Source organism: Sycon ciliatum, chromosome 3, assembly GCF_964019385.1.
Source record: "Sycon ciliatum chromosome 3, ocSycCili1.1, whole genome shotgun sequence".
Lineage (NCBI taxonomy): Eukaryota > Metazoa > Porifera > Calcarea > Leucosolenida > Sycettidae > Sycon > Sycon ciliatum.
In genome coordinates this window covers 42,043,073-42,070,361 of record NC_088645.1, presented here as the reverse complement: position 1 = coordinate 42,070,361, position 27,289 = coordinate 42,043,073, and the positions used below count along the sequence as shown (strand labels likewise).

The following is a 27,289-nucleotide window of genomic DNA, read 5'->3' as shown; positions in this document are numbered from 1 at the left end:
GAATGGCCAAGGCCCACGCGGAGCATCGAAGGAGACCGGAAGCCGGGGGCAAAACGGAACACAATCTCGGGACGTAGATGAGGTAAAGACAGTGACACGGGACAGACGTAGGAAGGAGAACATGGATGGTATCAGACGACTGACTGGTGGTGAATATGAGTTGGGTGATGATGCGGCGGATGACGAGAATACAGATGACGACGAGGCGGATGACGGCGAGGATACAGATGACGACGAGGCGGGTGATGACGAGGCGGCGGATGAAGACGAGGCGGATGACGGTGAGACGGCTGGTGGTGATGGTGATAAAACGGACGAGGAGGAGTCAGGTGGCAGGGAAGGTGATGGAGCTGATGAGGGTGAAATTCGTAAGAAGTCAGCTGTGTATTTGCATTTGTTATCTCGTCCCGATTGTTTGAGTGTGTATGATGATTCCCACTTCTCTGTACTGTGTCGTGCCCGTTATGTCCAGCAGTTGAAGGTCCTTGAAGCTGTTTGTATTCGTACGCATAAGCCCGATTTGTGTAAGCAAAAAGAACATGTTTTAGCACTTAGGTTATTTTCGTGAGTTTGCACCCCGTGTTCATGAGTTGTTTCTGCACTGTTCATGCCCGTTTGTCACACTTACTCTTTATTTTAGTTCTCACTTTTTGTAAAACTTACCACAAGTTACCCGTCATGTGTCACACTTCTTTGGATTTTTAACCTTTGTTTTTCACTTGATCTCTTTAGTTCCGTATTTCCACTGATGATCGGAACGTGAAAATCGATTTTGGAAACACACAAAACCAAACCTTGAACAAATTGTCATGTTGCGTGGTGATGTCTGCGGCATTCATACTTTTCATTGCTATTATTAAACTTTTATCTCCACGTAGATTATTTGAATATTAAATAGACCAATGATATTCACAATCACCGCACGCATGACTAAAAGGCGGAGTCGCACAACATGAGCATTGTGTAGGCGCACCAAGATCATCGTCATAATCAACACACACACACACACACACACACACACACACACACACACACACACACACACACACACACTTGTACTTGTACTTGCTCACTGCCAAAACTGGTCACGTGGGTCTCCCCGGGAGAGGGGAGAGAGACTCAAAAGGAATCTTGCAAAGATGACTCAATTGGCCATTGAACCACCCAACGGCCGACACCCCCTGAAATCCCCAAACTAGGGTGGACTTGAAATGATCCCACTTATGGGCTCACCACACCTCAGTAAGTGGGTGAGGACAAGGTGCAGAAAAAGGATTGACGGCATCAGGGTATCCGTCCCGGGATCCAACTGCAGGCACACACACACACACACACACACACACACACACACACACACACACACACACACACACACACACACACACACACAGAAGAATAAGTATATGTTATCGCATGGTTGCAAGGGCCTTATGGCATATTATTGCCCCGAGAGGTTAGCCCGAGGGCCGTAGGCCCGAGGGCTAACCTCGAGGGGCAATAATATGCCATAAGGCCCGCAGCAACCATGCGATAACAAATTTATCACATGGCCCACAGAGCAGACCATTGGGCTGCTGTTGAAATTAGCCCAAATGCCAACACATTATGACCACAATGTATATTGATGTGCTATCATTATCAAAACAGGAAAAATGAAGATATTTCTCCTACACCCTAACAAAAGGTCTGCTACAGGCCATCAGAGAGTATACAATACTGAAAGACGGAGACAGAAAAAAAGTGCCGGCACCGCATCGTCATAGCAATAGACATGGCAACGACAATAAAATACAGCAGAATCATAATTTCAGTTGAAAAATTAAGAGTGCTACCACAAAGAGTTTCTTCATGTTTACATGTGTATCAGGAAGTTGTCAAATACAGTACTGCAACAAGTGCAAGGATTTGTCGACTCCCTGGTGTGTAATTCTGAGGACAATTTTTCTTCTTTTTTTCAGCTCCAGATATAGCTGTATTTTTCATTGCAAAACATTCCTGAATTGTTGTGTTTGTTGTTCAAGCAAAGGTGAAGGCAGAGGACAGATGAGCCTGGTAAGAGTTTTGCGTGGCACATGAAGACCACACACAGGCAGTGACTTTGCGAGGATTTGAAAACGCACGACGCTGAGTTGAATTTGTGTTATTTCAAATAATTGTTTGTGATCACAGTACCACTTCGAGCAGAACTGAATCTTATCCACAAGCTTACCGACGGTCAGGCTGCCAACATGACTGAACAAATGATCCCTGCAAGCACCACACGGCAGACGTCCGAGGCCATGTCCATTGCCGGGATGTCCATCTCCAAAAAGAATTCCATCTTCGTCTCAATGCTACACGTACACTGCGACTCGTCGTAGAGTCGTACAGTCTACAGAGTCCGAGACTCGTCGTAGTCACGCGATCACTGAAATAAACTATTTTTTTGCGGGCAAATAAACTATTTTTTTGCGGGCAATATCGCATATTATTGCCCGCGGCGCAAAAGGTGCTGATTCGCTGGAGTACGGGCAACAATCACGTGCCATGTGATAAATAATTGTTATTGACTGTACAAATGTATAAACAGACGGAGTAGGCAGGTTCCTTCAACAGCAGGTCACTGGTTGGCAGTGGACGAGCTCGCTTCAGTGGCACTGCCTCCAGGTGTGGTGCTTTCACCTATCAGCTTCTTCAGGTTACTGACGAGTGTTGGAATCGGCAGGACACGCCACCACTACTCAGGTAGAACAGCTCTTTCGCCGAATTCTGCCCAATAACAAACTTCCGGAACTGGAGCTGGGCCCGCAAGGCATCCCTCTGGCGAGTGACTGATGTCAACTTGGCCAGTTCCTCCTCGATGTTGGTCGTGCCTGTCCACAGCGTGTATGGCTCAATGGCCTTCGTCAATTGTTCCTGGCGAGCAATGTCAGCCTGGCGCTTAGCCTCCTTCTCCTTCTGTTTGCGCTTCAGCTCCGCCAGACGATGTTGCTGGATGGCTAGCCTTCTGTCCTTAAACTGCTGGCGAGCAGCTGGGGCAGTTGACCGAGCAACTTCCACTAGCCGGGCATGTTCAGATGGTGGCAGAGATCGGAGCCAATCGGTTGTTTCATTGTTGGCAAACATGATCATACCCTCCAATGCCACCGTTGCCGCATTCGGTTTCTCACGTTTCAGGCGATCCAGCTGGGCGAAATCTCGCTCGCTAATGGCATTAGTCTTCTGTACCGAAGCAGTTTCAGTGGCAAGTGTTGGCGCATGATGGTACTTCCCACCCGGTAGATGATCCGCCAGTAGTCGTGTTGTGAATGCTGCCAGGGTAGAACACAGGTACGCTAGAATCTCCAGAGTGAGGGCATCAGAAACCTCCGATGGCTCGACAAGCGCGGTGTAGACATCACAGACGACGGACACTTTGGCGTCGGAGAATGGCCGAGCATTGCCATCTAACAGGTTGCTTGCGTCAGTAGACCACTTCAGGAGATTGCTGTTCAGCTCAGTGTAGTACTTGCTGACCTCGAGAATTGACACCTTCGGGTCTTCCAGCAGGCACCACAACGGACCAATGACCAGCTTCGACAGCAGACCAAGCGCTCTAGCACCAGCCACAAACTCTGCCACACCCAAATCAGCCTTCACGGCACGTAACAACTGGTTATCCCTCACAGTTACCTCCGTGGGAAAATGCAACATTTTTTCATGGAGGTAATACACACCAGCACCATTCCTGAACACATACACATATGACCTGTTTCCTCTATACACATATGACCTGTTTCCTCTATACACATATGACCTGTTTCCTCTATACACATATGACCTGTTTCCTCTATACACATATGACCTGTTTCCTCTATACACATATGACCTGTTTCCTCTATACACATATGACCTGTTTCCTCTATACACATATGACCTGTTTCCTCTATACACATATGACCTGTTTCCTCTATACACATATGACCTGTTTCCTCTATACACATATGACCTGTTTCCTCTATACACATATGACCTGTTTCCTCTATACACATATGACCTGTTTCCTCTATACACATATGACCTGTTTCCTCTATACACATATGACCTGTTTCCTCTATACACATATGACCTGTTTCCTCTATACACATATGACCTGTTTCCTCTATACACATATGACCTGTTTCCTCTATACACATATGACCTGTTTCCTCTATACACATATGACCTGTTTCCTCTATACACATATGACCTGTTTCCTCTATACACATATGACCTGTTTCCTCTATACACATATGACCTGTTTCCTCTATACACATATGACCTGTTTCCTCTATACACATATGACCTGTTTCCTCTATACACATATGACCTGTTTCCTCTATACACATATGACCTGTTTCCTCTATACACATATGACCTGTTTCCTCTATACACATATGACCTGTTTCCTCTATACACATATGACCTGTTTCCTCTATACACATATGACCTGTTTCCTCTATACACATATGACCTGTTTCCTCTATACACATATGACCTGTTTCCTCTATACACATATGACCTGTTTCCTCTATACACATATGACCTGTTTCCTCTATACACATATGACCTGTTTCCTCTATACACATATGACCTGTTTCCTCTATACACATATGACCTGTTTCCTCTATACACATATGACCTGTTTCCTCTATACACATATGACCTGTTTCCTCTATACACATATGACCTGTTTCCTCTATACACATATGACCTGTTTCCTCTATACACATATGACCTGTTTCCTCTATACACATATGACCTGTTTCCTCTATACACATATGACCTGTTTCCTCTATACACATATGACCTGTTTCCTCTATACACATATGACCTGTTTCCTCTATACACATATGACCTGTTTCCTCTATACACATATGACCTGTTTCCTCTATACACATATGACCTGTTTCCTCTATACACATATGACCTGTTTCCTCTATACACATATGACCTGTTTCCTCTATACACATATGACCTGTTTCCTCTATACACATATGACCTGTTTCCTCTATACACATATGACCTGTTTCCTCTATACACATATGACCTGTTTCCTCTATACACATATGACCTGTTTCCTCTATACACATATGACCTGTTTCCTCTATACACATATGACCTGTTTCCTCTATACACATATGACCTGTTTCCTCTATACACATATGACCTGTTTCCTCTATACACATATGACCTGTTTCCTCTATACACATATGACCTGTTTCCTCTATACACATATGACCTGTTTCCTCTATACACATATGACCTGTTTCCTCTATACACATATGACCTGTTTCCTCTATACACATATGACCTGTTTCCTCTATACACATATGACCTGTTTCCTCTATACACATATGACCTGTTTCCTCTATACACATATGACCTGTTTCCTCTATACACATATGACCTGTTTCCTCTATACACATATGACCTGTTTCCTCTATACACATATGACCTGTTTCCTCTATACACATATGACCTGTTTCCTCTATACACATATGACCTGTTTCCTCTATACACATATGACCTGTTTCCTCTATACACATATGACCTGTTTCCTCTATACACATATGACCTGTTTCCTCTATACACATATGACCTGTTTCCTCTATACACATATGACCTGTTTCCTCTATACACATATGACCTGTTTCCTCTATACACATATGACCTGTTTCCTCTATACACATATGACCTGTTTCCTCTATACACATATGACCTGTTTCCTCTATACACATATGACCTGTTTCCTCTATACACATATGACCTGTTTCCTCTATACACATATGACCTGTTTCCTCTATACACATATGACCTGTTTCCTCTATACACATATGACCTGTTTCCTCTATACACATATGACCTGTTTCCTCTATACACATATGACCTGTTTCCTCTATACACATATGACCTGTTTCCTCTATACACATATGACCTGTTTCCTCTATACACATATGACCTGTTTCCTCTATACACATATGACCTGTTTCCTCTATACACATATGACCTGTTTCCTCTATACACATATGACCTGTTTCCTCTATACACATATGACCTGTTTCCTCTATACACATATGACCTGTTTCCTCTATACACATATGACCTGTTTCCTCTATACACATATGACCTGTTTCCTCTATACACATATGACCTGTTTCCTCTATACACATATGACCTGTTTCCTCTATACACATATGACCTGTTTCCTCTATACACATATGACCTGTTTCCTCTATACACATATGACCTGTTTCCTCTATACACATATGACCTGTTTCCTCTATACACATATGACCTGTTTCCTCTATACACATATGACCTGTTTCCTCTATACACATATGACCTGTTTCCTCTATACACATATGACCTGTTTCCTCTATACACATATGACCTGTTTCCTCTATACACATATGACCTGTTTCCTCTATACACATATGACCTGTTTCCTCTATACACATATGACCTGTTTCCTCTATACACATATGACCTGTTTCCTCTATACACATATGACCTGTTTCCTCTATACACATATGACCTGTTTCCTCTATACACATATGACCTGTTTCCTCTATACACATATGACCTGTTTCCTCTATACACATATGACCTGTTTCCTCTATACACATATGACCTGTTTCCTCTATACACATATGACCTGTTTCCTCTATACACATATGACCTGTTTCCTCTATACACATATGACCTGTTTCCTCTATACACATATGACCTGTTTCCTCTATACACATATGACCTGTTTCCTCTATACACATATGACCTGTTTCCTCTATACACATATGACCTGTTTCCTCTATACACATATGACCTGTTTCCTCTATACACATATGACCTGTTTCCTCTATACACATATGACCTGTTTCCTCTATACACATATGACCTGTTTCCTCTATACACATATGACCTGTTTCCTCTATACACATATGACCTGTTTCCTCTATACACATATGACCTGTTTCCTCTATACACATATGACCTGTTTCCTCTATACACATATGACCTGTTTCCTCTATACACATATGACCTGTTTCCTCTATACACATATGACCTGTTTCCTCTATACACATATGACCTGTTTCCTCTATACACATATGACCTGTTTCCTCTATACACATATGACCTGTTTCCTCTATACACATATGACCTGTTTCCTCTATACACATATGACCTGTTTCCTCTATACACATATGACCTGTTTCCTCTATACACATATGACCTGTTTCCTCTATACACATATGACCTGTTTCCTCTATACACATATGACCTGTTTCCTCTATACACATATGACCTGTTTCCTCTATACACATATGACCTGTTTCCTCTATACCCATATGACCTGTTTCCTCTATACACATTATGACCTGTTTCCTCTATACCCATATGACCTGTTTCCTCTATACACATATGACCTGTTTCCTCTATACACATATGACCTGTTTCCTCTATACACATATGACCTGTTTCCTCTATACACATATGACCTGTTTCCTCTATACACATATGACCTGTTTCCTCTATACTCCTCCAGGGGCAATTTGGTGTTGGTTTCTGACAGAAACGCGTGAAAGTCAGCCACACAACCAGCAGCCTCATCGCCATGCCTTTCAAATGCCTTCGAAGCTGAATAGATGAGCCGTGCAACGCCACCATTCCCTTGCCACGTGCCATGGAGAAGTTCAGCACCAACTCGGACATCTTTCCCAAAGTGTGCAACCTCCCACAATTTCAGAGCAGCTGTGCAGCTATCGGCCAAGCCAACAATATAGTGCATACCACAATAAAAATTGTTGATCCTTCCCATCGTAGCCTGCTCATCTTCACTGAGTTCTTCCCAACCATCCACAACATCAGGCAAGATGTCCTTGCGGTATTCCTCCAATAGAACGTTGTAGGACTTCTGAACTACGCACCTGTCACTCATTGTATTCTTCATGTTCTTTACAATGTGCTTTGCTACATCGGTCTGGCCTGAAGCAGATGCTACACTGTCAATGTCACCCAGAACTTGCTTGAACATTTCAAACACATGCTTGCCTGTACCATTTTTCATTTCAACCATACCCAGGCTGTATGCTTTTTCATTGGTTGCCAGCTGGAAGCTCTGAAAGCTGGTACCCTGCTTCGACGTGCCATCACTGTGGCTGGTTGTGAACTGAGCATCAGAAGCGGTACTAGCTACATGCAACTGTGAAATTTGCCGTAACTCTACCAACATCTTGGAGGCAGTAGCTGCAGATGGAACTTCCGAAATTCCCACATTTGCTAAGCGCAAAACTGAACGTATCACAGACCCAAGATTCCACACACCCACGTTCTTTGCAAGGAGGTCATAGCAGCACTGACGCACCTCTGGTGTGTATTCACCATCCACCTTCGCTGTAATGTGCTGGCACTGCTGCATGGACCGTTCCACATCTAACTCAGCCTGTAATGCACTCACTGTTCTCTTTAGTTCCTTCTCCCTTTGCCCACAAGCAAGAAGCTCTTCTGTCACGTCACTCATGGCAGAACTTGTGCTGGAGCTCTTAGATTTCTCGTATGAAACTCTGCAGTACACATTGTTGAGCTTACGCCTGAGGGTTTCGACTGTTTCTAATGCACTGCCCAACTGCTCTTCCAAATCTTCCTTGCTCTCCTCCTCCTCCTCCACTCTTTCACCAAGCCTGGCCAACTGGTCATCATACTTGATCAACTGGTCATCTCGGCGGCGTAATTTCTTCCCAAGATTCCGAATTTTGCTTTGTGAAGCATGCAACCTATCCTGCAACTCTTCAGTTTGCATTGCATCCACTGCATGTCCTTCACCCTGTGCTTCAGAACATATCTCACTGCCACTGGTATTTCGGTCAACATCACCCATTCCATCTTCACTACTAGTAGTACCACCACTACACGCATGCACAGATGTAGTGCCAGAATAATGCTCTGGTCGTGTTTGGCTTTGAGGGTATGCAAATTCCTCACTGCAGAGTGTGGACAGAGACTTGTGATCGGATGCTTTGAGCAGCTTGGTTCTGGCTGCCTGAAGCCGTCTCACCTTGGCAGTGAGGGCGTTCGCAGTACAGGACAGCAACGTTTCCTCGACCGTTGAGAGCCAGGTATGGAGGGCTGACCACGGCAGTTTCTTGCTGGTCATGAACGCTGCAAGCTCAAGTACCAAGCCATTGGACACGGGTGTATTTTTGTCACCCCTCAGCCTTTTGGAGCGACGACGGCCTCCATCGAACTCACTTGTAGCAGCGTCCAACAGCAGTTGCGTCGTAAGGCCAGCTTCTCGGCAGTACTCGCCAGGGAAATCCTCCATTACGGCAATACACCTATGCAGACGAACAATGCAAATTTCAAATTTTTGAATTTTTGTACACAGGTAGATACGAAAGAAGAAATTGCAAAACTGCTCAAATCGGCTACACACTACGCTACCCAAGTGAACGTACCTTCATGAAGTCGACGACGTAGAAGACGATGGCCACAGTTTACAAGGCGTACACCACAGCTAACTGCTTCAAACAGGAGAATATCATGCAACGTAAAACTGAACCACACCCCCACTCTGAAACGAAATGGGCTACGAAAACAGGACTTGGACTGTGAAGAAGCTGTCGAACAGCTGCACGCGAACGCGTTGAACTGAGCACTGCCATTTTACGCAGGAAGGTGCATGCGCTGAGCAATCACGCGTGGCTTGACGTGTGCCATCACGCAATACGAAAATACGTGGAGTCGCGGTGTGGATGAATTACTGTCAAAAATCACGTGACTGAACACCAAGTGTGGAAGGCCTTCGTAAAAAACGCACAGTGAACACTGACGAAACAGAAGTTGCCCATCCTTCTCAGTGCTATTTGCTTATTGTCGATTTGTAAACCGTACCTTGCAGTCGATGTCTTCCCTTGTCATCATCATAATAGTATAGTTTTGTCTCTCTCCTTCTATTGCTCAGGAACACAGAGGCGGAAAGAGGCTGGTCCTCAAGTACGCGAAACTGTTCATAATAATAATAATAATATCACAAATAAAATAATAATTGGCCGTAAAAAGATATCACGTACACCCTCACGGGCGCGTCGACCCAGCTTCGCGTACCGGTCCATTCCGGCGAAGGCTCAATGTCGGCAACAATATTGGGCTTCGATAAAGCTGAACGCGTGTGCGAAAGGACCACCCAAACTGATCTGGTCTAATAATCAGCTGCCAGCGGAAACTCAACAGCGGCAATTAGCTTATCGGGAAGACAAAAGTAGCTACTACATGCAGTTGTAGCCCTGCTTTGGCGCCACACCGGCCAGGGAGGCTCTTCCTTGACTTGAGTCATGCTGCATGGCCAGACCGGTAACTTACCGGTCTGGTCACCGGGCCCTACCGGTAACACACGGAGTGTGCAATTCTGGCGCCAGAACTACTTGAAATTCCGTCCTCTTTTCAGAATTGGCGGATTTGACGGAATTGGATAAAATCAATTCTAGCGACGAAATTTGTCACTTTTTGTGTAATCGAACTGTGCATCAACAATAACCATGATAACTATTAACCGAAATGCGTGTAATCGAAAGCGCCCAATATACATGTACACGTTGATATTGATAAGGGTTACTGTATAACAGGAAAGTCTAACGAGTCAAAAATTCTAACGTTTTACCGACCAATTTTGTTTCGTTTAAAAAAAAACTTTATCGCTAGAAGTCTGTGTGAAGATGCGCATACAGATCGGTGACCAGGTAGCCATCGTTAAACTTTCTTCACGTAATCATGCAAAAACTACAAAAACCGTTGAAAAACGTTAACCTTTTTTGGTGGTTACACTTTCCTGGTTTTCAGTAGTCGCACCGATATTCATCACGAATCTCTTGTAGGTTTAGTTTTAATTTAGGGCATGGAGATATTTTAGGGTTTGCCGAAAATCAGTCAAACCAATAAGATCAGCACCTGGAGAATTCCACCACCCTCAAGTATGGTGTGATAGATGCTGCAGGTCTCACTGGTACTGACACAACGAGTACACCACTGTACACATGAACAACAAGGGGCAATGCTAGGCTGGTGAAATTCTTAGGTTCATGCTATGCTATCATCAGGCAACATGAGGGTGGTGATTTTGGTTACACCAGTATTTATAGGAAAAAAGGTTTTCGGAGCAGACTCGCTCTCTTCCCATTCACTCTGCAAACTCATTTACCAATCAATTTTTTACACAACGTTTCGGCAAAATTGCCCTCATCAGGTATCCAATGGTGCGCAAGTATGCAAGGAGGAGTTATATACATGTACATGTACATGCAATTTGTGATGCTATGAAGCAGGCTCCACCCACATGTATCAAAGAGCCCCACATTACTGAAGGCAGGAGACGAGGCCGTCCACTAGGTCCGTGTTTGACCTGTAAGTCTGGAGGTGAGCGAGTGTGATCTACCATTTTGCCAAGCAAGTGGTGCCGCGAACACTACGTCGGAGAGACTGAGAGATCATTGGAAACTAGACTGACGGAGCATAATGGAGAAGCGCGCCGCCGTACCCGTGACAAGCCATGGGGTGAGCACGTGCGCACCAAGCATGCTCAGAAGAGACTGGCGCTAGCTGGGGGATTAGTCTGTGGGCCAAGTGGCAAAAATGCGATTTTTCGTTCCGAGGAAGAGGGCACTGCAATTTTTTTACCCAGTCGATAGATGGGATGGCATACATTGAAAAGCCACTTGTTGTCATTCCTGATTTTGTCCAAGGGTTGCACTGGGAGTAAAACTAAATTCAGCGCTGGTTGCTATGGTAACCGGAACCTAAAATGGAATTTCTGGCTAATTGTAATGGTTTTTTTGGCAATATAACTTTCCTAGAGGGTCATGTAAACAGAATGTTTCCTTCCTGGATCTCCCTGGTAGGCCAAAAACATGATTTGAATTTGAAAAACTCAAAAATGAGCAAACTGCACCATACATGTACATGCACATGTACATACACTACATGTACGAGTGCAATACAGTCTGTCAATAGCATGAGACCGTACACAATAACTATTCTGAAGTATAAAGGAGTCATAGCATGCCATTTCATCAGAACATGACTGGCTGCAGCATGAAGCAGCCACTTTCTGATCACTTTGTCCGATCTAATAATATCTCAGACGGATCCATGCAACGTACAGAATATTCAGAATATGCAGGCGCATTGTGCATTGTATATTGGTTGCAGATTGTCCACAGAACGAAATACAACACTGAACGTCTGCACAAGTCGCTGCAAACCAGATAGACAACCCATAAAGAATGATCAACAACACAAAAACATGACAGTCTGTACATGCATGTACATGTACTGCTAATAAACATACACTGACAGAGCAGAGTTGAAAGACCGTGTGATACAAGAAGACCATGCCGACCGTTGTGGCTATTAATGTGACAGACTTCATCATCATAACACTGGCTTATGACATCTCCTTCATAACACCTATGTGTGGCATCATCCAGATGAAATGAAGCAGTTTAGAGTGATGGTGAACATTGTGTGCGGATGAAGGCGCGTAGCTAACATAAGTCATGGGGGCACGTGCACCTCCCTAAAATTTCGACCTTGGTTCAGCATGCACCGTTATGACCATGAAAGACATGGACCAGCCAGCCTACACATACATTGAATGCGGCCATGCATCCCCTAAAAGGGGGACCAGCTATGCCCCTGAATCCTGTCCACATAATAGGTTGCAGGGAAAGCAGGTGGAACGGATCACGAGAGTAGGATAAAAACTGGGAAGACATTGGTAGGTACATTGTACAACAGTTGAGCGCTTTCGCCTTGATGGACTGAAGGCTGACACAGCTGCAGGAGACACTGCGGAGTTGTGAACATGTGCACGTTGAGATGGCTGCACACAAGTATGCCATCTGCACAGAGGGTTGTGACTTATCCCAGCAATGTTTCTTTGCACAGATCATTGCCGATCACGACTCCCATGGGAAGAGACGCTGCAGTTGCTTGCTGATTATTGGCTTGGCATCCAGCCAACGCAGTTTTGAGCTCTAAACCTGTATGCATGCAGCACCTGCGTTCTTCCGGTATGATTGCTGCCGTTTCACCTTTCCCCAAATGTGCAGCTCCGTTCGTGCTGGGAGCCAACCGTTGAACGTTACGACGGGAGCAGCTAGAGAAGAGCGTGTGCGGGGGCGACGCGAAAGCCTCCATTTCCAGGCGAAACATCACTTCCCGGCACAAGGCTCCTTGCGCTCAGCTTTTAAAATTATCTACCGAAACAGCTTCATTTGTTCCAAATTATTTCACGCAATTTTCCACATCAGTATCTGGGTGAAGGGCTCCAACTCCTAATCGCGACGCTTTATTGCTACTTGCCCACAGACTTGCAAAGATTCACTTCAAATTAAATCATGATTACCTCAAGGTGTACAGACAGTATCCCAGTACACACCAATGTCAGAGCTACACAGTTTGCAATAATGGAGAAACGGAAAGCAAGAAACAATCCAGAAATGGAAGGACGTGCAGATGGCTCAACATAATCATTGCAACAAACTGGGTGACCTGTCATATCAGTGTCGGTGTCACGCGATCAGTTCACAGTGCAAGCTACACTCGATGCGTGCACTGCACGGCATATCGATCTATGCAGGAGTGCATGCACTTACGCCTACCTACAGACATGAATGCATACAAAACAATGGTCGCCGAGAGAGAAATTCTTAACATGGAAAAGGCGCTCGTTGGATACCTTTCAGAAAGTTGTCAGAGTGACAACAACCGGAATCCTGGTCAGTAAGTTATCTAGAGTAGACGTGGCCAATCAAATTGCGGTGCCCAAAAGTCGGAACGAGATTTTTCTAGGAGGCCTTTTTTCGGGTTTGGCCCACGGACTAGATACTGTTTTCGCGGAGATGTCAGTATTAGCCAGGGAAGGTGACAGGGCAAGCAGGAAGTTGAGGGAAGCTGTGGAGATAAGGAACTTGGGATCACAGATTAATTAACACCAACCCTGGCTGGGGACTTCTGTGAGTATGACAGTTCGCTCAGTGTTACTAGTCAAGATCGCACCTAGAAAAATGTTACTGTGCGTTGAGTTACTCACTCTTGATATGTGGGCACTGAGGTGACATCTGACGCTAGCTGGTATTTTTGCTACATCTTACACCAGTGCACTGTGCATTATCATTTTGTTGGAGTGTGTGTGTGTATGTGTGTGTGCATGGTTTTGTGGATATTATTCGATGAAAACGAACAAAACAGTCATGAATTATTAAATCTGAAGAAATAAGGACACTGAGTGCCAGCGAAAGCAAAGTACCAAGTGCTTCAGTTAGTTTCCATGGTAACGGGGTTTGTGTAGCTAAGTAAGATAATCACACACCCATATCTAATGTGTAGATATTAGTACTGCCATCAGCCACGCTCAGAGTACCGTTGAACAGTGTGAGAGATGGTGTGTACACGCTCACACGGGAATCTGGCAGTCATTGCGCGAAATCACGCGACACCTGTACATTTTCGATCTGCGGGATGAAGATGACGACGTCCATGCATCAGGTATCAGGGGGTAGTAAGATACTGGTATATTACTACTCCACGCCTCAAATCGTGCTGTCAAGCGTATGCGGGGGAGTGTAGCATGCCATCCCTTACACTTTCCAGCTCAGGGTTACCCTCGCTACCAATGGACGAAATTTCAGGGTCACAGCTTGCGCAACGGCTTTGTCCTGTTCGAATGGCCACTCGACATACTCAGCACAAATTTTCTATTGCATGCATGCACAAAATGTTCAACTTTCGTATTTTTGGCGACTTTACCACCGTCGTGGAGGCTGGTTGGTGAGGAGCAGGTAGCCATCCCTTGTGGAATCAAACACATGGTTCCACAGTGTGGCTGATTCCGCAAGAGCCAGGTCCATACGAGAAACATTCGCTTTGTCTTTTGCCATCGAAGTAAGTCACTTTCCTTGTTCTCAGTGTTTTTTACGTTCAACGTTTCTGAGATTTTTGAATTATTCACTTTTCATTCTTTCATACTTTATTTCTTCATGTTCACTGCCTCACTTGCCTTCTGATCTGGAGAATGTGATGGAGGTGACTGTTGGTTACTGCCTGGTATAACGGTTGTCGTGCTGTTGCTGTATTTCCGTCCTGCTCGCGACGTTGTAGATCACAAACAATTTGAAATCACATGAATTGTACTTACCGTCGTGCGTGCGGTATTAGGAAACACTGTGCAGATTAGATCGTCGCAATGTATCTATATCTGTGTCTGGTCATCCTGTGCCACGCAAGAACTCCAACCAGACGCATTCGTCCTCGGCCCTGTTGATCGATTGTCCACTCGTCTTTCCTTGAAGAACGATCGATCAAAAAAAATCGAGCTCGAGGACTTTTTGCAAAAAAACGGCTGAAAAAAGGAAGAAAAAAGGGTGCTCAGAATGAGATTCGAGTACACAACCATGGTCCCAGCAGTTTATGTGGATGTCGCTCATAGATGCGCGATTTCGCGCAATGGGAATGAGTGGATAGACCTGACCGAATAGAACATCATGTACAACACAACTATCAGTATCAGATCCAGCCATCTGACAGATAGTCATGTTATGATCAGATCGTGCACATACAGCCAACTCAGCCAGCTTAAAACCATAATATGGAGGATTGCATGCAATCCATCCGCCATCATGGTAAGGTCCTCCCTCATTACAACGAGTCCGGTTAGTACATACACCCCCGTTAGTAAATAGAAATCTGAAATTACCTGGCGAAATGTGGTCTATACAACTGTTTACAGGTCCGTTTACCACATAATTCACTCAGTATAGTTGTTGTTGTTGTTGTGTTTATTTTAATTCGCAAACCAAACGGGCAGATCTGCCCAATGAAAAGGTGGCGAATGCAGATAGAAAGCAGTAATTAGTGAAATTGGGGAGGCATGCAATAAGGATAGAGGTGGAGAGAAACTAAGCCAGCTGATCATCAAACAGAACGTTTGGTACTCTAGGTACTAAGGGTGTGCGGGATAATGCTGGCACGGAACTGGTGGAGCGTGGAGATGGCACGTATATTGCATGGTAAGGTGTTCCACAGCTGGGCGCCCCGGAACGCGAGGCAACCCTTGCCGAACCTGGTGCAAACTGGCGATTGGCGCAGACCCATGGTGGAGCTCAACCTAGTTGGGCCAGCTGACGAAGGAACTAGGAGAGCTTGCAGATCAGAACTTGCGTGCCCATTCCGAGACCTCCAGACAAGAACGATGAACTTCTGCCTTAATATCTCGGATACTCTGTATGCGTCCAATTTCAGCAGGAGGGTGCGCGCGGAGGTGTGATGCGAGAGTCCGAAAACCGACCTTGCCGCCCGGTTCTGCATGACTTGTAGCCGATCCAATTGGTTGCCAGTAAGAACTGGGTTAACGCATTGGATCCGTACATCAGGTCAGACATGATGATCGCTTTAAAGTAGAGAACTCGGCTCTGATGAGTCAAGAGTAGAGTCGAGCGAGCTGTAACTCCAGGTGCCGAAAGGCGGGCTCACACCCCTACATGGCTACTTCCCCTAGTCTATCCCAAAAGAATAAAATTAATGATGGTAGCCGACTGGCCGAAATAAAAAAAATCAATCAAGCCTTAAATTCACCAAGTGTAGACATCTACTGGACACATGTACATGACTGTATGCATTTCGCGATTGCATTACTTCCCACATGATAACACCATAATCTCATCCTCCTATCCGAGTGCTAGTTCAGTGTGTCAACGTACCGTCTGATGCTCCGCACACATCACCTTCGTGTTTATTGACTGACACCATTTCTCTTTAAAACCCACTGATCTTCTCCATCCACCGTAAGATAAGACTCTTCTGCATGGATTCGACTACCCCTGCTCTTACGTCATAGTACTTAGTAGAGGTCTTACTGTACGCTTCACGTTTCTTTCAATTTTGAAAGGGACATCTCACGATCAAAATGGCGCATGTCACGTTGCAACGGGAGATTTCAACTCGACAGAGGGCCATCTCAGCTCATTGATCACAGTGAAAAAATGCCATTCTGCACACGTCTTTCTCACGTTGGAAGTTGAAAAAGACCTGAAGGGTAAACTTTCTATTTCAGCAGATTTACACATATTGGCCCAACCATGAGCGCGTGTCGTTATCACCTGACCTTTTTATCACTTTTGTCCCTTTTGTCACTTAGGGTATGCCACGTTTCTATGCAGAATATGCGCAATTGCGCCAATTTAGCCCTATAAAGATGATACTTAGATCAGTCTATTCTTATTATTCTTTCTGTTGAGTTCGAAACAGGACGATTGACAACAGGAACAAGTTAGTGGGAACGACATTTATTATACTAGTAGACGACGAGACAAGAGACCAAGACGAACGAAACGACTACATGGTGATTATTGACGAGTGAGAAAAGAGAGAGAGAGAGATCAAGTCTGAACGGCAAGATAAAGGGCCTGGGTAGCTACATGTATGGCAAATATGGGCGCGCAAGTAGCTACACAGGCCAACGGAACAAAAGGAGACAAAAGGTGAGTACGTAAGTGCATGCAGGCCAGCTAGAAAATGTACGGGAGGAGGTACCTAACATACCACCCCTCCATGAAAAAAAAACCCGCATCCTCGCGGAGAGAAAAAAAAGAGAGAAAAAGATTTAAAAAAATGAACTGGAGGAGAAAACACACACACACACACACACACACACACACACACACACACACTGCACGCGCGCACGGATCTCACGAAAGTGTGTACTAAATGCACTACAGATTATTCCTGTACTACTTATAGTGTGTAATAACTATTGGAGTTTGAAGAGGAACGTGAATTACTAGTATTTTGCACGGCTAATACAGCCTAGTTACACTTTTGCTAAACATCCAAAAATTAGAGCGTGTCTCACCATGATCGGACCCCTAACTTGGTAATGTTTTACGAACACACGCGCGCACACACACTACAAAAAAATTCACGAAAAACAAATTTGACGAAGAAGGAACGCATACAAAAAAAAAAAGAGAGAAAGGTAGCTGACCTGCATGGCTTGAACGAGAATAGACGAGGTAAGGTTGGCGTAGGAGAGACGAGGTTGATAGAGACGAGACGAGGTTGGCGTAGGAGAGACGAGACTGACATGGACGAGACGAGGTTGACATAGACGAGACGAATGGGGGACGGCTGGGCATGGGATGATCTCAGGGTCGTGGGTCGATCAATAATCGGGCGCCAATGTTGAGTTCGAAACAGGACGACTGACAACAGGAACAAGTTAGTGGGAACGACATTTATTATACTAGTAGACGACGAGACAAGAGACCAAGACGAACGAAACGACTACATGGTGATTATTGACGAGTGAGAAAAGAGAGAGAGAGAGAGATCAAGTCTGAACGGCAAGATAAAGGGCCTGGGTAGCTACATGTATGGCAAATATGGGCGCGCAAGTAGCTACCCAGGCCAACGGAACAAAAGGAGACAAAAGGTGAGTACGTAAGTGCATGCAGGCCAGCTAGAAAATGTACGGGAGGAGGTACCTAACATTTCATTCAACATCCTAATAAATTATGCCTCCACTGATGAGCTCAGGAGGAGCGAAACAGCTGTCTGGAGGGTCATTGTAAATATCAATCTATATACCGGAATTGTCCTCGCTGTGGTGATGGTGATGTGAGTGCAGAGTTTGAATCGGCCAAGAGGGCAATGTGGTGGTGTGGTGTATTGAGATGCATGCAGTGTCAACAAAGTGAGGCACGGTGCCAGTATGTAAACATGGTATGGGAGGGGAGGGGGGGGGGGCTGGGCATACTGCACGATACAGGTATGCGTAACAGGGATGCCACTTGTCTCACATGTTTCCTTGACCGAACTGTTTACATTGAAGCCAAGAGAAGGCGGTTAGAGGAGCACAAAGACTATGCATGCAGCCACTGCACTAGTGTATACAGAGCAGCACGTTTACGGCTTTAGGAATACATGTCTGAAGTCACATGACCAATGATTTATGAATACATGAGCAATGTGACCATGACCAATGAGAATGTACCCAGTGTGATGACAGTGCTCAATATCGGAGGTACAGAGTAATACAGAACAGAACAACAAGGACAATCAAGGTTTGTTTGCTGCGACCTCAAGTTTCATGCTTTCGCAATTATCAGGAAACGGTTGCGTTCTGTTCTGACTAATGATTATAAAGTCAACCCTGTTAACGCTCTATGTGTAGCATTCAAACACACACACACACACACACACACACACACACACACACACATACACACACACATACACATACATACACACACATACACACACATACACACACACACCACACATACACACACACACACCACACATACACACACACACACACCAAACATATATACACACATACACACACACACACAAACACACACACACACACACACACACACACACACACACACACACCTTTTCACCTTTTGACGCCCAACGCCGAAGGCAATGATAGCGATGCTACGGTAGAAGCTGCAGGGATTGCACCATTCAACAGATTGCAAGACTGAAGAATTGACCACCACTTTTCAGCCTGGTCTCACCACACAGCTATGAAGTGGCTTTTTCTGGCCAGTGAATCCTTACTTTTTGGTCCCTTTCGCTTTTTCCCGGACACACATCACACCAAATACTCCGACATGCGCCATGCACTGGCTGTTGGCAACCACACAGGAGAATAAATAAAAAAATTAATAACTCGGGTATTGAGCCAATAATAAATGTAGAAAAGAAAAGGACATATGGAAACGAGTTAAGAGTAACTCTCCACCACTGTAACTAGATACTATATACAGTCAAAAACGTGCAACAACTAGGCACAAAACTGACAGAGTACTGAGACATTCGACGTCCTGACACCTAGCTTCAACACATCTCCGTAGCGCTAACCGACAGCCTTCCAACTTGGAAGGTTCAAGGTTATGGAAAGACCAAAGAGGGGAAGGTAAGCGCAACGAAAACGAGCACAAGCTACAGTCTCAACGGAACAAAGAATGTCGATTGTCACTGGACGATGACGAGACCAGTAGGCGATTTGACAAAGCGGTCTAACTACAATTCGAAGCAGCAAAGCAGCACACCACCCAACTTGGGTGGGTCAAAAATATCAAAGATACGTTAAGAAGGGGGAAGCTTTGCGAGAACGAATTGTACAAGCCGAAATCTAAACTCCTACAGTACTCCTCATGCACCCTTCTTAACGTATCTTTCGGTCGGTTAGCGCTACGGAGATGTGTTGAAGCTAGGTGTCAAGACGTCGAATGTCTCAGTACTCTGTCAGTTTTGTGCCTAGTTGTTGCACGTTTTGACTGTATATAGTATCTAGTTACAGTGGTGGAGAGTTACTCTTAACTCGTTTCCATATGTCCTTTTCCTTTCTAAAAATTAATAATAATAACTTTATTAGGATGACCCAAAGGCAAATTGCCTATCGAGGGGTTCACCGAATGAGAGAAAAGTCAGGATAAATCTGAGAAGGCGAAGAAAGCCGTGTGTGACCATAATCGTCGGGAATCGAACCCCCACCTCTCAATTGGAAGTCGCTGCACACACCACTGCACCATCTGGGACACCCACACCACCCCCACCCCCCCCCACACACACGCACGCACACACACACATACACAGACACACAGACACACCACACCACACACACGCACACTTTGAACATTGAACTTGCCCATTGCCGTAGGCATTTGAAAGCGAAAGGAATATTTCGGCGGCAACCGGCAGAAAGGTTCGTGGCGCTTGAGATCGCCGGGGCGGTGACACGTCTTCCCACAAGCACAACGATACTCTGGCTCGGCGGAGACATCACGAGGCTAAGGACGACGGTGGATGACCCCCTCGACTCCGAGCGGTTCTGGGCAGCACACACACACACACACACACACACACACACACACACACATACACACGCACACGCACGTTTACCGGATGAGATTAAATACACCGATGGCTTTGTCCTTGACACACACAGTCCTAGAAAGGCAGGGGTCTGTGGAGATGCGCTTAAATCACTGACGAACGGATAATAATAATTATTATCCGTTCGTCGGATGTGAAACATAATTATTATGTTTCACATCCGATTTTCTCCGAGCCAGTACATCCAATTGTTAGGTTCATTTACATTCCGATACGTTTTGTTATCCTTTCAAGTATTTGTGTGGGTACTTCATTGTTCTTGCTCCTATGCAATTCCGTGTATGCCATCTGAAGTGAAGACATAAATTGGATAGGCTTTCTGTCTGAAGCCTTTCCATACTGGTGCTCGATGTTTCAGTTTTGTGACACGAGAATGTCACGAGAATTAGTGTACCGCTGAGTGTACCGCTATACACGTGGTCGACACTTTGTCGACACTTTGTCGACACTTTGTCGACACTTCGTTGACACTTTGTCGACACTTTGTTGACACTTTGTTGACGCATTGTTGACACGTGACCCCGTTACCGCCCTACCAAGTGCCTTTGACAATCGCTAGCTGAAACTGTGGACTGGTTTGGAACAACATGCTGACCCCGCGACCCCAATCTACGTGGGGGAGTTCCGCAATTTGCTACTTCGTCCTGACTGCGTGTCCGGCATCGGCCCCGCAATCTGCTCCAGGGAGCCCAAGAGGGTTCCGTGATCTGCTCCATCTCCGCCATCGCCAATCTACTGCGCAGAAGTAGACCCAGGAATGAATTTACTGGAAGGAATGTTTGCAAGGTGGAAGACGAATAAGAAGAATCGTGGGAATCGGGCGACAATGGCTGGTATGTAAGTTCAACATTGCTGTTGCTATAGTTACCACTGCCTGTTTACAAGGGAGTCATGTACATGTATGTTGCCGTTTTGCCTTTTCCCATGTTCTCCGTCGGCTGTACTCCCAGGACTAAACTTACGAGAAAGAGTATTACATTTTGCACGATGGAAGAAGAGGAAGAAGCGTGGGAATCCGACGGCAATGCCTGGAATGTAAGCCCAACATTTCTGGAACTAGAGTGGCCACTGCTTGTTTATAAGGGCTTCATGTGTGTTGCCTTTTTGCCTTTTACCATGTTCTCCTCCGACTGTACTGGCCTGGTGAACGCTCTCACGTGTGTTGCCCTTTTCAGGCAGTAGAAGGGGAGAGGGAAGTGTCCAGCACATGCTGGCATGCAGGAATGCTGGGAGGAACTAGGCAAATGTGTGACCCTTCCTCTTACTCCAAGAAAAAGCAGATTTACCATACTGCAGTACCCGGAAGGGCACGTTTGCCCGGGCTTTGGGGCAATGTAATGTGACCCGGATATGCAACATAGGGTAACACCACCACTGGTACAAGGTATCACAGTGTAATGGTACCGTAACTTTGTTACTACACGAAGCTACTTACGTGGGATATCCAACATTGGAGTTCATCGAAGGCCACGTAATAAGTAATGGCCTATGCCTATGGACCAGAGTCCCCAGCTGCATCCACATGTAGGTGGGGATCTCAGCACGTGAACTGCGCAGCCAGTTTGCGTAGGCGAGATTTTCAATCCCAAACGCGTCCAGTGCAGAAACCGTGAAAAAGAACATTTTTCCGAAATATATCAAGTTGAAGAAGACCGTGGAAATGGCTCGATGTTGCGTCTAAGAAAGCCCGTTGTATGGCCATCTCCAAGCTACCTATCTCCCAGACACATAATTCACTCTTGGACGCAGCGTGAAAACCTCTTCTTTTGAGAGCGATGTCTTCCCTCTGAGTGTTAATGGCGGCGATGTTCACGATGGCTGATGCACTGAAAATCGAAGTTTGGACAAGCTAACTGGAGAAAACGTCTCAATTTTTATCTGAATCTTCTCTGAATTGAGTTCTTACCCCATGGCAAATTATCGGAAAATCGACCGGGGCGATATCGCCTTGGCCACGCTGTCCTTCGGCAGGAATCACAAAGTATGTTCGAACAACGATGAAGATGATGATACCGCCAGTGTCGAAAATCGGCCGTCGCCATTTTTACAGCTGTGTCCACGAGCTGCACTCGAAACTCGATGACGCAATGTATGCGCAAACACCCTGCGCATTGCACGTGATGAGATCCCTAATGTAGGAAACTCACGCTACAGGTGCGTTCGGGTCCCGTCATTCGCGATTTATGTGGATAAGTTCACGTTTGGGGGACAATGCGCCAGTTGTAATTTCTTACTTTCACGACGGGGCAGCACCAGTAAAGGTTTTTTCAGAACCGCTCACAGAGAGGTTTTTATATGCATAATGTACATGTATACTCACTGTGAAAACGCTCAACACGTTGCCGTTCAAGAACATCAAGTGTGTTCTCCTTGTACTTGTAAGTGTGATGACTTTAGTGTCTCCAAGGAAACGGTTTTGAAAACAACAACGTAATCTTAAGAGAAATATCGCTCTTCGTCAGAACGATAGATGACTGAAAACGCATGGTAAGAATGATTCTAGACCGAAATAATAATAGTATACATGTACTTACACACATCTAGAACCACTAGGTTCCAGTTAACTCATCGAGTTTGTAGCAACTGAATAGATTGGTTGTGTGCTGACGATAGCCATTGACGAGCAATGAGCGGCGAAAATGGGCAGATTCAGCTCGAAAAGCATTAAAACAGCGGAACAATACAAACCTTATGTCAGGCACTTCCCTGCTTCATTCCTTTATCCACATACTTAACTTAACATGCATAAAACTTTCCTGGAAATGTCTAAATTCTGCTAACTGCCGGCATTATCCGCCAAGTGCTAGTTGACAATCCTTCCCGTTTTTCTGATTAAATCTGGCAGAAAAATTGTTCCAGTGACGTCTACATGAAAAGAAGATCCTCACTGATGTAAGAACTCAAACATTGTAACCTTGATGCTGCCAATATTTTTTATCCTGGACGGGGTTGTGAGTCACGTACTGTAGTGTGATGAGCAAACTTGTAGTAGTAGAATCATTTCCAAAAATCTACAACAGAGGACGGGGATTTTAGTGTGAGTCCGCTCAATAGCCAATAGACTCACGTCCTCAACATTCCTTTAGAGACTTTCCCCTCTCCCTGAGAGACCCATGTGACCAGATACTGCCAGTGAGGTAGTACCGTATGTGTGTGGTGTGTGTGCGCATGAACGCGTGCCTTCCCTGCCTCTGTCTTTTAAGGCTATTCATACTTCATTTCGCGTACGGGAAATTCATCGCGCGACCTTCGCGCGATGGCTTTCCCCTATGCGACGCGTTTCCTGTACGTGAAATGAAGTATGAATAGGCCTTTAGTCTCTAGCTCTGTCTTTGGATCGGTCTCTGTCTTCGTCTCTCTCTCTCTCTTCAAGAAACCAGACATGGCTTTGTTATGGATATCAGAAATGCAAAGTGCAAACATGCAGACAAGCATTAGTATCAGGTGTTCACTGAACAGCCTCTTGAACATATGGTCCTCCGACTATGGAAACCATGCATGATGCAACTCCACAAGCCCCCCCCCCCCCCGCCCTTGCCCTCAAAGCATACATAAAATGCACACACCTAATGAACAAATCCGTTGATCCCCGAGCTGCAGAAAGTGCTCAATGTCAGAAACAGAACTTAGAACATAGCAGACTCAGGGTAGGACGCACAATTAAAAATAGTTTTCAGTTCACAATTCACATTCCTGCTGTGGAGGCATCAAGGAAAGAATGGGTAAGCTTGGACGTGACTATAGAAGTAAGAGTAATATTCACTTAACCAATCTGGGTATATGTTACAGGGGATGAGGCAGCGTAAAACTAGACAATTACTTGACAACCAGAGAGATGTGAAAACAAAGATTAGCAACTTTCTGATATTAGAAAGAAAGTGAAAAGCAGTACAGTTTGCATACTGTACTCATCATCAGTGATTGACTGTAGTTAGTAACCTACTACACTCACACACTCATATCCAGTGTGTACAAAGCAGTAGGACTGTTAGATCCACCTACACTGAGTACCAGGGTACTGCCAAACAGTGTGAGTGATGGAGTGTAAAAACTCCACTGTGGCATAGCTGGTAGTGGATAGACCTGTCCAGATGAAATATCGTGTACAACACACTCAGCAGAGGCAGTGTGGGGGCAAATAACCATGCAATGGTCAGACAGTGCGCATGCTGCACTAAACTTCAGCTCAACACCATCAGGTGGACTGGTTGACACCCACCTACCATCATGGTGTTTGAGAAAACAACCAGTAACACCACCAACTAAGTACAGTGAATCAGGGAATGTGACAAGTGATGCCCTGCAGCATGGTAGTGGCAATGCAGGTAATACTAGGCTAGTATTGGATGATGAAGAAGAGCTCCACTGCTTGCTAGCTAGAGAATAGGTACTAACATGATTGTGCTTTGTTCCATCACTATGCAGGCCACCATACAGAGAAATAGCATCATGACATACATGTATAGTACACCAGGCATGACTACAGTGTGGGACGTCCGTCAGTTTGGTCCACTGACCACCACCACCACCACCACCACTGCGGCCGCCATCACCGTTATCTGGTGTGTCACAGTACTGCAGAATAGAGTGCACCCATGTGTTGGTGCTCTTGGTGTATGTGTCACAGTGCATGTACAGCATACCACCATGGGATGCCAGTGATGGGACAGCCAGCTTACTGTATTCACTTGGTAGGTCAATACTGTGCCATGTCTGCAAGTCTGATGTCTCAGTGATCTTGGTGACGTTCACACCATTATACCACACAGCAACCAGTTTGTCACTGTACGTGGCAAGCATGGCATGTTTGCCATGCGGTGGTACCTCCGGATGTGAAGTATTCCAAAAATTAAAAAAACTCTTTCCAGGACTTCCTACTACCTTGTTCCACTGCATGACAAAAGAGAACCACATACACATACACATACACACAAACACACAAACACACATAAACACACCTTGACCTTGACCTTGACATACAGCTGCCGTTAAACGGCTAAGCTGCATAACCATAAACACACACACACACATACAAACACTACATACACATCCATAATACAAACATTCACATTAACAGAGGCACCCACACACACCCACACACCCACACTAACACCCACACACCCACACTCACACCCACACTACACAAACACAAAATGTAGACCAAAATGGTAACAAATTTCCAGCTATGTGTTTTCCTGGCTTTTAGATTGATGCAGGGTAGTTCGCCTGATTAGTCTGAAGAATACGTTCGAACAAATATATTGACTGTATCAGTACTCGAACCAGGGACCATAGCTTGAGGCCAGCGATGCTCTAAACATTGAGCTATGGTGTAGCTGTCATCCCGGCAGAGACCGTTCAAATACTGTGGTGATGGTTTTATGTGCACGGTCTTTAGCCAACACTGAGGGCAAGTTCAAACTTCAAAATCAGCTCTTGTCTGTTTCAGTCAAGTGCAGCTTAGCATCCTTTTCACATGCACTGCAACTTATGTGTACCTGGTGCAACGTTTACAGGGTTTTGAGCCGGGTTTCGGTCAAGTGTGGCTGCTGCACGTAAATCGGGAAGTCGTAAATGGTAGAGGTGATCTTTTTACTACTACAATGCTATACTGTCAGGATCATAGGTGCATGAACAATGCTTTGATTTCATCATTATACATGTAAGAACAATGCGCACTGGACCCTCGGTTTGTATGCGCCTATCGCTTTTGCCTGCTGGAGCATATCACCTTGAAGTACAAAATGTGCCCTCGACTCAAAAGGACAAAAATCATAGTTGGGTTTATGTTACCATTTTTGTCTCCATTTTGTCCATTTACGTACAAAAGTAACAGTTTGTGTCCATTTCACCGTCTGCAAACGGCTAGGGAAGATTGCAGTGGGTGAAAAGACTATAATTTGTTGTTTAGAAATGTTGCTCTGTACAGGTGGCCTATCTGCAGGAATGAGAGCATGATATTGGCCTATGCAAAGCTATGTAGCAAAGTAGTCCCTATGGAGAAATTTATAAGAAGAAAAGAGGACCAAGGAGCTTCAAGTTTCGCTATGATATCCACTAACACCAGCAGTAACTTGACAATCAGGTCATGCGATAACATTGCATGACACTGACCAACGGTACAGACGTTCTACACCTACATGTAACTGTCAATCAACTCTAGTACATCTTGGATGCGCACTCCAACAGCCTTCCAGTTTGAAAGGTTCTAAGTTATAGAAATAACATTGGAGGGGAAGGTGAAGGCTCCTTGGTCCTCTTTTCTTCTTATAAATTAATCCTTGGTCCTCTTTTCTTCTTATAAATTAATCCTTGATCCTCTTTTCTTCTTATA

At 45.0% G+C, this 27,289-nt stretch overlaps 1 protein-coding gene across 5 annotated transcripts in view; it reads right to left on the bottom strand.

Moving 5' to 3' along the window:
* Positions 1 to 27,289, bottom strand: part of LOC135812254 (mucin-5AC-like) — a 127,846-nt gene that overhangs the window by 80,678 nt on the left and 19,879 nt on the right. For 3 of the 5 annotated variants that reach the window (XM_065325612.1, XM_065325613.1, XM_065325617.1), the window contains one exon: positions 24,598 to 25,845. The exons of the other annotated variants lie outside the window; for them this stretch is intronic. In XM_065325612.1, the coding sequence (XP_065181684.1) occupies positions 24,904 to 25,845 (942 nt within the window). In that variant the 3' untranslated portion in view covers positions 24,598 to 24,903. Of the gene's footprint in view, positions 1 to 24,597; positions 25,846 to 27,289 lie in introns of those variants that run through there. 5 annotated transcript variants of the gene reach the window in all.